General features: G+C 41.8%; 1 protein-coding gene across 1 annotated transcript; it reads right to left on the bottom strand.

The window, feature by feature from the left end:
• Window positions 1-931: 931 nt before the first annotated feature.
• Window positions 932-7,596, bottom strand: tmem88bl (transmembrane protein 88b-like). Its single transcript, XM_085407941.1, has 2 exons — window positions 7,303-7,596; window positions 932-1,522 (listed from the first exon to the last, which is right to left on the bottom strand). The coding sequence occupies exons 1-2, from the start codon at window positions 7,594-7,596 to the stop codon at window positions 1,295-1,297; spliced, it is 522 nt and encodes a 173-aa protein (XP_085264067.1). The 3' UTR covers window positions 932-1,294.
• Between the last annotated feature and the right edge of the window lie 4,911 nt (window positions 7,597-12,507).

The raw sequence follows: 12,507 nt of genomic DNA, 5'->3' as shown, positions 1-12,507 counted from the left end.
CTGATGTTCAAGAAAATGTTTTAAAAATTACTATCAAGTTTGGCTTTTTGGAAGCAAAACATAAAGAAATGAAGGGTGGGCCAAGACTTTTGCACAACACTGTACATTAGAGGGTAACCTAGGCAACCTGGAATGTCCGCTAGTGACCAACTGTCAGAGACAAAGCCGGGAGTGAAACGAACAAATTGTTCCCTGTGTGGACGGGGCTTTAATCGCATGCTTGGAAAAACTGTTTTTCTTATTTAGAGAGTTCTCAAGTGCAACCACAAATACAACCTTCTGAGAAGGTCTCACATTTAAACACATCCATGTAGTTCGCAAACAGGCAATACAAAATCACAACAATATGAGCTTTTGTACAAAATCATAGTTAAACTGGTGTTTGATGTGTCCTCAAAATAAACCAACAAGGAGCTGTTAAAGCTTGCGTGAATACCCTGCAGGTATCCTTCACTCTCCAAGAAGTTTGCATGTTTTTTTTTCTCGTCTGTTCTAATATGCATCTGGTTTACTTCAATAATGAGCCCGTAATGTGTTTTGCTTTAAGATTCTTGTAAGATGGCACTACATATCTAAGAAAACTGGTCTGTTTCTGTGTAAAAGCCACACAAACCCAACAAACCCTCATCTAGGGTCATTTTCAAAAAAACAAAACAAAAAAAAACAATTCACAAAATTACCCAGAATGGGCCGCGAGTAACCAAATGAATAAAAAGAAATATGTGACACAATAACACAGGTCTTGGTCTTGAAAGAACAGTTTGACATTTTAGAAGTTACACTTTTGTATTCTGTCTGAGAGATCAGTGAGAGGTGACTGCACTCTCAAAGAGGAGGCTGAAGGCAGATGGCTGTTTGATAAGCACAAATCCCAGCAACATCTAGCTGGAAAGGCTAATTTAATCGTCCTACTGTCACCTCTAAAGCTCTGGAATATCTTTTTAGGTGGTTTATATTAATGTATGTGTTTTGGGTTTCACCCTGAATCGAAGTTTTCAGTCTTTATCCTGTTCTAAGTTAATTATCTGGTCTTTGCAGCTTCAATATCACCACACAGACATGAGGGTGATATTGATTTTCTCACCAAAACTAACAGGAGAAAAGAGGACTCGAATATTTCTAAAATGTCAAACATTTTTACAACCATTGACAAAGTAAGTATTAGCTGTATGACTGTCTTATCGACTATAATGATGTTTCTATTTTTGCAAAACATCTGTAACCCTCAGGTTCGTCTTGCACAAATCAATCTTTCCGATCACTGTGACCCTCAGCACCACCTTCTCTGTTGTGATCAAACCCAGGCGTGGATGCTGCCCGCCCAGTCCAGCAGCCTCCCTCTGTACCAGGCGCGCTTGATTGGCTGAATGAAAAGCAGGAGTCGAAACTTTCGGAGCAGCCCGCAGAAGACTGCCGCCGCCACAATCACGAGCGGAGACATCATCACAAAGCCCAGGATGATGAGGGCAGAGCAGCTGTTGTCATCGAGATAATGGCAGATGGCAGAGGGTGCATCAAGGACCTGCAAGGACAAACACAGGAGGGAGAGTAGATGAGACAGAGGTGCTCCAAAACATGTGATGAGCACTTTGGCTTCAGCAGAAGCTCCATCTCATCTGTGAAAAAGCAAATAGGCAGGATTTGTATTCATTAAATATGAGGCGTGTTTGGATGTGTGCTGAGGGTGCAGTAGTGGGACTGTGTGGGCAGTGGGGCGTGACAGAGTTTCTCCCTGCCTCGCTCTTTCTCTCTGCAAGATAAGATTGTGCTCAGTGCTGTCAGTAAACCTCAGAGCTGTCAGTCACCTGCAAGCGAGAGGAGGAGGAGGACAGCAGGTGGTCAGATAGTAAAAGTCAGAAGCTTGCAAAAAGCAGAGAGACAAAGCTAGCAGCAAAGTTAGCAGCTGAAACTCACACCTGTGTGAGGACGCAGTGACATTGTTACAAGAGCTTACAATTCAGACACATCTGATGACCACTTTTTACTAAATGGTTTTTCAATTTGAAAAGAAAGTAAATGTCACTGTTTTTCTTCTTAAAACATACAGCACTTCATGTGTTCCACATTTTTGTTGTGTTACAGCCTTTTTCAAAACGGATTTAATTCATTTTTCACCTCACATTTTGACACACAAACACAAAATGAAAAATTCTTGGAAATGTACTACAAAGAAGAAATAAAAATATAACACGTACATTTTTATAAATATTCACAGCCTTTTCACAGGTAAAGTCAGGTGATTGGACATGATTTGGAAAGACACACACCTGCCTATATAAGGTCCCATAGCTGACAGTGCGCGTCAGAGCACCAACCAAGGCATGAAGTTCAAGGAATGGTCTGTAGGCCTATAAACAAGATTGTATCAAGGCATGCGTGTGGGGAAGAGTACAGTGTGAGTACACGAAGTGGGAAACTAGTCAGGGTGGATGGAAAGATGAACATCCTTAATGATAACCTGCTTCAGAGAGCTCTGGACCTTGGATGGGGCAAAAATGTATCTTCCAACAGGACAACGATCCTAAGCACACGGCCAAGATAACAAAGGAGTGGCTCAGCCACAGCCTAGGTTTGAACTCAACTGAACTTTAGTCAAGAGATCTGAAATTCACACCCATCCAGCCTGATTGGAGCTTGAGAGGTTTTGCAAAGAAGCACAGGGCACCTCTGTGATGTGGTGGGGAGATTAACATCATGGTTATACAGCCAACAACTCTGCAGCAACTGTGTGATGCTATCATGTTGACATGGAGCAAAATATCTGAGGAACATTTCCAGCACCTTGTTGAATTGATACCCCCAAGAAGCAATCATCAACGATTATTATTATTATTCAGGCAAAAGGGGGTCCAACCCAGTATTAGCAAGCTGAAATAAAGTGTCCAGTGAGTGTACATCACATACTTGTCTCACACAAATCTGTTAGAAAAATGCAAGCGGAGACACTTTCATGACTAAATCGCATGTTAAGGCATATTAAATGTAAAGAGTCACTCTCATTTTACTATTGTTTCTATTTCTTTTGCACAAGTGATTCTGATTCTAAGCTAAAAGTTGTTTTTTCTAAATGCACCGTAGCAACAGCGGTGTTTAATACACACCTGCAAGCGCACACACCCCTCCGCGAAGTGTAAAGTGATGCTTTCACTGAGTACATTTCCTTCCTTGTCGTGCTGACAGTGTGTCTGTGCACAGCTGGTGCTGGCACCAAATCAGACTGTCTTGTCTTCCCTCGCTTCGTGCTCTGCTGCCACAAAAGGAAGAAGTCTGACTGACGTTGTCTGTAATTGCTTGGCCTGTTCTGACATTCACTCTGGCCTAATCGTGATTATATTCTCGTTCTGTGTCCCCTTGTTGCATGTTTTTAATTCATGTGCAGTGCCCTACATGGCTGTGCACAAATCACTCCTAACTGAGACAACCAGGGTCTTCAGCCGGGCTTTGATTTTATGACCTATCGGGTAAGCTAAGGACCGAACTGTAGCTCTCTCCTGCCTGACTTGGTACGATGCCCAGGTCCACTGCTCTTTACTGATTTAACTGCATTTCGTGTATCTCACACAAGAAGAGCCGCACCTGTCAGAAATGCTGACAAACTCCAACATTCAAACTCAAGTTACCGTGTTTGTTTTGCTGTGCAAACCCAGAGAATATGTCTGAACACCTCTGAGGGGAAGGTGTGAGGTACACATGTAGAAAATGCTGCCAAGAAGACTTGGCCTGAAGGCTGACTGTTTGCCTTCTCCAGGTTCCAGAGCCAACCTTAATGACAGATAATCCTCCTATTGTTTACAAATGGCATGGGCTTACTTGCCTAAACTTCCAGAGAAGTTAAAGAAGACTCAGTGGCAGAGCAGATTCCTTCTCTCAAATGATTTGTGAACTGACTCTTAGACTTGTATGCAAATATTTGGGCAGCCCTGAGCAGATATCTTGTTGGTTGTTTAATGAAAAGAAGTACATACAACCCTGCAGCAACAGATTCAAACACTTATTTTAGCTTAATTGTTTTATTTAATTAAAAAGAAATAGGACAAAATAATAGACTGTGCCAAATATTACAGCCAGGTAACAGAGGCTCTCTGTGCAGGGATTTTCACCCACTCCTCTTGCAGATCACTTTTTATCTCACCGGAGATTTTCAATGATGGTCAGGTCCATGGAAGTCCAGGGCCACTCTCAACACTTTAGCTGATGTTTCATGAAGTCGTGCATTGTTCCATTTTGGATCATCATCCTTTCGGAGAAGTAACCCTCTTTACACTTAGGTTTTTCTTCCTTGATTGGCTGCAGGATGAATTTTGTGATATTTCTCTCAAAAAGGCTTGTTTGTGTTGGTGCAGCATAACCTCGAAGCAGAATATTTATTCGCCTGTTTGAACAAGATGCTCCAAAAGCTGCATCTCCTGTTTTTTTCTTCATAACCTAAAAACCTCAGTTTTAACTCTGAAATGACTCAGACTTGTTTGTGTTTCTTTAGGTGCTTTACAGGTTACAATTTTTCTTCTGCTGACTCTCCTATGCTAACCCTGCGTGCGCATCAACCCTCCCCAATGGAAAGGTGCACCACGAGGCCTGTGTCAGTCCCTCATGTTTATCTTTTCGTCCATCAGACGTCCATTTCTTGCTTTTCAAAGTGTTGGCATGACTTCTGTGCCTGCCTTCAAAGAAGTTTCTATGCTGCTTTGTAGTAGTCATTTCCAGCTCCTCTGTCAGTTTTACTTCAGAAGTGCTTGTCAGATGTTACTGCAGGGTTTGAAGAGTCGGAGTCTCTGATAACTCCTAGTAATTCTTCACCTGCCTTGCAAATGCCAGGAAGTAAATTAAAGCCCTGAGCACTAATGGAGCGCTAAGCCTTTACAAGTAAATGTGTGCCTGAAACATTTGTTTTGCAGGGTCTGTTTTTGTCTTCTTTTCACTTCATAAATACAAACAAAATATGTATTTTTAACCAAATACATTTGTACACTTAGATAAGTACTAGCCTCTTGTGCCTGCGTTATAAACGTGGAGGCACCAGACATACACTATATTGCCAAAAGTATTCACTCATCCATCCAAATCATTAAATTTAGGTGTTACAATCACTTTCATGGTCACATGTGTGTAAAATCAAGCGCCTAGGCATGCAGTCTGCTTCTACAAACATTTGTGAAAGAATGGGTCGGTCTCAGGAGCTCAGTGAATTCCAGCGTGGTGCTGTGATAAGACGCCGCCTGTGCAACAAGTCCAGCTGTAAAGTTTCCACACTACTAAATACTCCATAGTCAGCTGTTAGTGTTGCTATAACAAAGTGGAAGCGATTGGGAATGACAGCAACTCAGCCATGAAGTGGTAGGTCATGTAAAATCACAGAGCATGGTCAGCGGATGCTGAGGTGCATAGTGTGCCGAGACCTACAAACTTCATGTGGCCTTCAGATCAGCTCAAGAAAAGTGTGTAGAGAACTTCATTAAATGGGTTTCCATGGCCGAGCAGCTGCATCAGACGCAGTGGTTTAAAGCACACCTCCACTGGACTCTAGAGCAGTGGAGACGTGTCCTCTGGAGTGACAAATCACATTTCTTCATCTGTCAGTCTGAGTTTGTTGGTTCCAAGGGGAACAGTACTTGTCTGAGAGTATTGTGCCAAATGTAAAGTTTGGTGGAGGAAGGATTATGGTGTGGGGTTGTTTTTTAGGAGTTGGGGTCGGCCCCTTAGTTCCAGCAACAGGAACTGTTAAAGCTTCAGCAATCCAAGACATTTTGTACAATTTCATATCCAGTTCCTGTTCCAACATGACTGAGCACCAGTGCAGAAAGACATGGATGAGCGAGTTTAGTGTGGAAGAACTTGACTAGCCTGCACAGAGTCCTGACCTCAGCCTGACAGAACACCTCTGTGAGCCAGGCCTTCTCTTCCAACAACTGTGTCCGACATCACAAATGTACTTCTGGAAGAAAAATCAAAAATTCCCATGAACACTCCTAAACCTGTGGAAGGCATACCGGGAAAAGTTTGATGCTATTAGAGTTGCAAAGGCACAACATCAAATTAAACCTTATGGATTAAGAATTGGATGTCATTCAAGTTCATACGCGTGTGAAGGCAGATGAGGGAATACGTTTGGCGATATGATGTAAGTAACAAACGCAACACTAATGTTGTCACTTAATAAACAGCAGCTTATCAATTCAGCTAATAGAAATGGAGCAACGTCACCATTTATCTGGAGCCATGACTTAATAAATCCACTGTAGATTAATTATCAGGTGTCTGTTTTGACTCAAAGGTCTCTCAAGGGAAATACCTCTTTAGTTGCTAAATTCTACTTGCTACAGAAAATATTGTAATTGCATCTCTGCACGTAAGCATGTTTCTTCAAAATTATAAACATCTTAAAATAATGGCTCTCCTTATTGTCTGTCATATATGTACCGTTAGTGCTGTGGACACTCAGATTAAACATGGCCAATAGAGACGTCAGCGTATGAACAACTGATCCCTGTGAAACAGAAGCTTGGGTTTTTTTTCTACTCTTGGCTCTGTGTGATGTCATCTAAGGCTACCAGTTCTGTGCAAACCTTTTGTTCATGAGGTAGACCGGTCAGAAGAAAGTCAGCTTAGAGGATGGAGAAATTGAGCTAAAACAGCTTGTTTTAGACAGAGGATAGACTGAGGGACTGCCCTAATGTCCTGTACCAGATAAACAAGGATTATGCAAGGTCTGATAGAGCCCGAGAATAGAAACATGGAGCTGGAAATGAGCATAACAAGTCCCCTTGAAAATGAATGAACTCTTCCAAACATACAGTTACAGAAAGCAGACTGTTTACTGTGCCTGCGTCTGTGTCCAGTAAATCAGGACAGTGTACAAGTTATACAGAAGCAGTTGTTCCAGTTCGTTTAGTGTGTGTGTGCATGTGCGTGTGTGTTTGCAGTGTGACAGATGGTTCCCTCAGTCTACTTGGCAAGATAGAGAGAGAGAGGAAACTCTTACAGTATAAAAGGACTGTTGGGGGACATAATCTGTGTTGAAGGGGTGTAAAAATAAAAAATTCAGTGCATAACTTGGCTATCTAAATTTCCATTATCTTGCATTGTTAAAGTGCTGCCCGATGGGGCCCATTGTGATTCCCAACACCACTAAACAGCATCCTGTGTCCAACGTTATAGTTTTAACCCTTTGGCCCTGTGTCTCTATCAACTTTTGCTAAGTATTCTCTGAAATTTCATCCGCAGGCATGACTAACTCAGATAAGACTTTGCAATCTAACATGTGGTGATAAATGGCACTCTCTGCTACAGATTTTTACAGCTTACCCTGGAGTGGCAGAGGAAACCAGCATACAGCAGCAGCCCTGCAGGCAGGAGCACCACAGAGAAGACCACAGCCAGGAGCAGAGCGCTGGCTAAGACCACGCACAGGTTCCAGAGGATGAGAGCCGCCCCGCAGGCCACGCAGCCACACCTTCCCCTACGGCTGCCCCAAGCGCTGCCCCCGCTGTGAGCCACAGGCGGGGGAAGCATCTTCACGCCCTCTCCGATCCAGAAATCTTCCTCTTTCTCCTCCTCGGCAGAACCGCCGTCGTCCAGGTCCACGTCCATACCGCACATCCTGTGAGACAGCGTCTGATCGAGTTAATGTTTTACTTTACGAGCTACGGAATGACGCTGTGCTGCAGGAGTCCTTTTTTAAAAAAAAAAAAAATCTTGCACATCATTACTGTGGCTATTTAAACTGAGCCTATTTTACATTCATGGACAATATCTGCATGTTTTAACCAGTCCATTTCTTTTTATTTATCACCACTATTATGTTGACTCAAACAACCATACGTAGCTAAAGTATCCTCTCCAGGCTGAATGCTGTAATTATATATGCATGCCTGCTGAATTTTGAAACTTAAATTAAATAATTGAGGTGCAAACAGAGCTCTGTCCCTGAATTGCCTCCTTTTCCTTTTCCATTCAACCAGCCAATAGCCCATCAGACCATGGAAATGGGAACTTAAAGCCTATATTGACTTCACCTACACACACATACTGTATCCACACTTTTTCAGTATCTTCCCGTCACTCGTCTGGTCGATCTCTTCGATCACGTCTTTGTCACTAAAGCCAAAAAGAAATACATTTCTTTTTTTACTTGAATGACTAAATCCTTAAAGCTTAAACGACCTGCTGCTGAGCTAGAGGCACAAACCACATATGGACATCCATGTAGGTGGCAAATTAGAGGAAAATAAAAGACCCTTAAACAGAGTCTGTTTTGCTGTGGATGCAAATTGTTTTTGTCTACTTGTATCCCTCTGTACCAACGTTTAAATGATTACACACTCCTCCAGGAGGAAAATGCCCCTCATCCACAGGGCACCAGGGCTCACTGACTGGTTTGATGAGTAAGAAAATGATTTGACCCATGTGACCTTACAGTCACCGCATCTCAATACAAATGAACCGATATGGGTGACTCTGGACAGATTTGTAAGCCAGTGTTGGTAGAGGAAGCATGGACACCATATTATCCAAAACACATCTTTTGGTGTTTTGGTTAATATGGTGTCCATGCTTCCTCCACCAATCAATGCTAATGTGCACCGCAGCAGTTCTCATGACCCAACACCTTACCAAGACTTTCAGTTTTCCTTTAATTTGTCAGCCACTGGTATGTTCTGCTCCCTCTCAGTTTTATTGACTCCACTAAAATCATTTTTATTTTTTATTTTAGCTTCACACTGGTTTTTCTTCTAATCACACGCACTAAACAAGCAGAATTATTTTTTCTTACCTTGATGTAGCTGTAAACCGCGGTAATCCCTGTGTGTTTGAGAAAATTCTCTCCCAGCAATCGACTCTGAACTTTTAGTTTCCGAGCAAATATAACGGCAGGTGCCAGTTCAAGAGCAGAGCAGCGGCAGAGGAGCACCTGTGAGTCGGACTCAAGTGATGCTGCTGCGCTCTCGGGATCCTCTGTGCGCCCGCGGAAGCGAGCGACTCCGGAGCGCGCTCTCCAATGTTAAAGTGCGCGCTCACGCGGTTGCTTGACAGCTTGGACTATTTTTCCTAAGTGTTTGTATAGTAGGGGGGGGGGGGGGGGGGGGGGGGGCAGTGTGTCACAAGACCCCTTTATCAACGACAAAGTAAAGTGAACAGGGAGGGCCACAGAGGAGGAGGAGGATGGTGTCATGGTTACACGTCACCGCTGTTGCTACATTTTCTCTATAAAGTTTCACTTAAAAACGTGATCTACTATTTAAACATTAGTTGCTCATACTTAGTTGCCAGTTTGTGGAAAATCGTTCTCTTTTCATCTGCTTTGTGATTTACATTCGTCTCAGCGATGCACTGTTGATGCAGAAAATTTGATCCAAAACATTTAGTGATGTTTGATGTTTATAAGCTTTACTTACCAAAGGCTGAGCGATCATTTCTTTACATCTCGAAATACTCCTAACAGGCAAAGCGCAGATACTGAACAGTTTGAGTTTACCTTAAGATCAGAGGTGGGAAGTAACAGAGTACTACTTTGTTACTGTACTCAAGTAGAATTTTTAGATATATGTACTTTACTTGAGTTTTTATTTTTCAGGATAGAAACTATGAAAAGATTGCATATCTCACATACAAAGCCGTTACTTAAGCCATTAGTTACAAATGAGAAAACCTCCATAAATGGCGAACACATACACTGACGGGACACTTCATGAGGTACAATGTATTTAACAGCCTATTTACACAAATATCCAATCAGTCAATCACAATGCAACAACTCAGGGCATTTGGGCATGTAGACATGGTTAAGACGACCTGCTGAGGTCCAAGCTGACCGTCAAAATGACAAATAACAAAGATGAGATTTTCACCCACATAAAATCTCATGTTGATGCCAGAGGTCGGAAGAGAATGATGAGACTGTAATTCAAATAACAGCTTATTACAACCAAGGTGAGCAAAAGAGCAAGTCTGAATGCACAACATGTCAAACCTTCAAGCTGATGGGCTACAACAGCAGAAGACTGAGGTTACAATTCACACAGGCTCACCAAATTCTGTGATCATATGATGAGCCTCAATTTCTGCTGCAACACTCGGATTGTAGGGTCAGGATTTAGAGTTAATGGCATGAAAGCATGGATCCCTCCTGGCTTTTATCATTGTTCAGTCTGGTGGGGGTATAATGATGTTCGTGGGTATTTTTTGGCACACTTTGGGTCTCTTAGTACTAACACAGCCTACCTAAGTTTTGTTCCTGACCATGTTCACACTTTTATAACCACAGTGTACTCATCTTCCGGTCACTGCTTCCAGCAGGATAATGCACCATATCGCAAAACTCAGTAACATGTTGACCTGGTTTGGTCAACATGTTACTGAGTTCCCTGTACTCATGAATCTGTGCCATGAGGAACTAAATCAGCTCTGAAGACAAAAGAGAGGTCAGCACGGCACTAGCAAGCTATACCTAATAAATTGTCTGAGTATTTACAGAAATATATGTGTTTACTATATTTGTAAGCTTAAAACAGCATAATTAAAAGATATATTTAGACCACAGATACGTCAGTTTTCATGCTCACAGACCACTTTTTTTCTCTCTGTGATGCAGAAATGTGCTCCAGGGTGTGGTCAGTGTCAGAAGTCAGAGTTGTTTCTTTCAAACAAATCATCTACATCTTTAAATAAAGTCTTTGTGTTGTTTATGTTCTTCATTATTACATTTGTAAATGATAGCTAATATCTAATAAAGAGAGTGGACAGTGGTAGCACCATGTATTTTTATCAGTTTTTAAACAGTTGTACTACATCATTGGCTACTCACAGCCCAGACCTGTTTATCTTGGTGTCTGTCCAATCAAGTGACCTTTGCTGTAGTTTATAGAAGTGAATGTAAGCCAGTCTTGTCAGATAATCAGATAAAATCTCAGGAAAATCAGATTAGGGTGAGCTTAAATTCATAGAACTGAAAACAACCAGAGGACACGCCTACACATCCTCTACAGGCAAAAAAAAGAAGCTCCAGTCATCCAGTGCAGCTAAACAAGGTCAGAAAATGCATACAATAAAAGAACAGTTAAGAGCTTATTACATAAGAGAAGTGTTTGCCTTTGCTTTGTATATGAGCTTGAAAACAGAACACATTTAAAGCTGAATGGGGGGAAAGAAGGCTGTGATACGTCCACAAATATCCCTGCGAGTTTCTCCCTCTGCAGTCCTCAGAACATTGTCAGCTGTGTGGCTGCAGATAAGAAGATGATCGATTTGTTTTCCAGCACAGACAGACAGTCAACCTTTCGCTGCTCAAATTTAATTACACCGAACAAGCGAAAAAGATAGGAGGATATGAAACTGAGCTGAGAAAAGACATTGCCTGGACATAGAAATGGAGATGAAAGATTGATTGATGAAGCAGTGGAGAGACGCTGCAGATGGTGTGGAGGAAGATTTTGTAAGTAAAGTGCACGATAAATGTCGTCTCTCTGGATTCTACCTGTGACATCTGCTGACATCTGCTGGAGCACCTGTGAACTTTCTGAACAAAGCGCAGAACAGACCTGCATGTTTCTTGTGTATATATTAAACAACATCAGCATTTTCTTCAAACTAACTGCACCACATCACTGCATTTTAGCAAGTTACTCACAGACAGAATTTGTACTGAAAGTCTTTGTGTCAGATACGTACTCTGCATTACCTGGCCAGAATGGGGATTGTGGTTTTTCTACCCCATTCCTTACTTTGCAGTCACAGAGAAAAGGATCATTTCGCTGATAGCAGTGATGAAATAGATAGTCAAAGCCTTTATTTAAGAAGCCGTGCAAGCACACTGTGTACTCTATTACATGTAAAATCCTGTATAAAATGTTACTGAAGAAAAACTATACAAGTGCAGAATGGTGCTCAGTGGTTAGTGCAGTGCTCTGACAGGAAATGGGTCCTGGGCTTGAATCTGTGTGGAGTTTGTATTTTCTTCTGTCATAATAAAATTGGGATATTTAATTAATGCTGCCTACTAATCTACACATATATACACATAGGACTAGTAATATATAGATAAATGTGTATATATTTGTACAACATGTATCTTTAATGGCTTAAAAAATACAAGTTGAGCACAAGTTTGTGCAATGTACCAATATCACTGGCACCAAAACAGCCCCAGAGCATGATGCTACCACCACCATGCTTGATAGCTGGTACAGTGTTATTACGTTTGAATGCCTCATCTTTATTCCTCCCATCATATCTATCTGTATAAATAGCTCAACTATAGTCTGACCATAAAGAGACCTTCCCAACTTTTGTAAAGCTACAAATCTAATTCTTAGATCTTCAGAAACCAGTGAGTTTAAATGAAGTCTGCCGATTCTTGTTAATGGCTATCAAATGTGTCCCAACTAAAAACCAAATATTAGTGGGGATGCATGTATACTTTTGACCCTGTGCAGATTATAGAAAATTAAAACTTGTGCCCCCAGTTCTTTTTTTTAAGTCACGAAGGATGTGTGCTGCACAATCGTTCCACCC

Source organism: Rhamphochromis longiceps, linkage group LG5, assembly GCF_057381845.1.
Source record: "Rhamphochromis longiceps isolate RC_006_pf linkage group LG5, R_longiceps_female_GT1.1, whole genome shotgun sequence".
NCBI lineage: Eukaryota > Metazoa > Chordata > Actinopteri > Cichliformes > Cichlidae > Rhamphochromis > Rhamphochromis longiceps.
This window is presented reverse-complemented; position numbering and strand designations above follow the sequence as displayed.

What these genes read in the sequence shown, in the direction of transcription:
- tmem88bl (XM_085407941.1), bottom strand. Translation starts at nt 7,596, where the DNA reads ATGTGCGGTATGGACGTGGACCTGGACGACGGCGGTTCTGCCGAGGAG. An exon ending in GTTTCCTCTGCCACTCCAGG is followed by an intron (nt 1,523 to 7,302) that starts GTAAGCTGTAAA and finishes TTGTCCTTGCAG; the next exon opens with GTCCTTGATGCACCCTCTGC.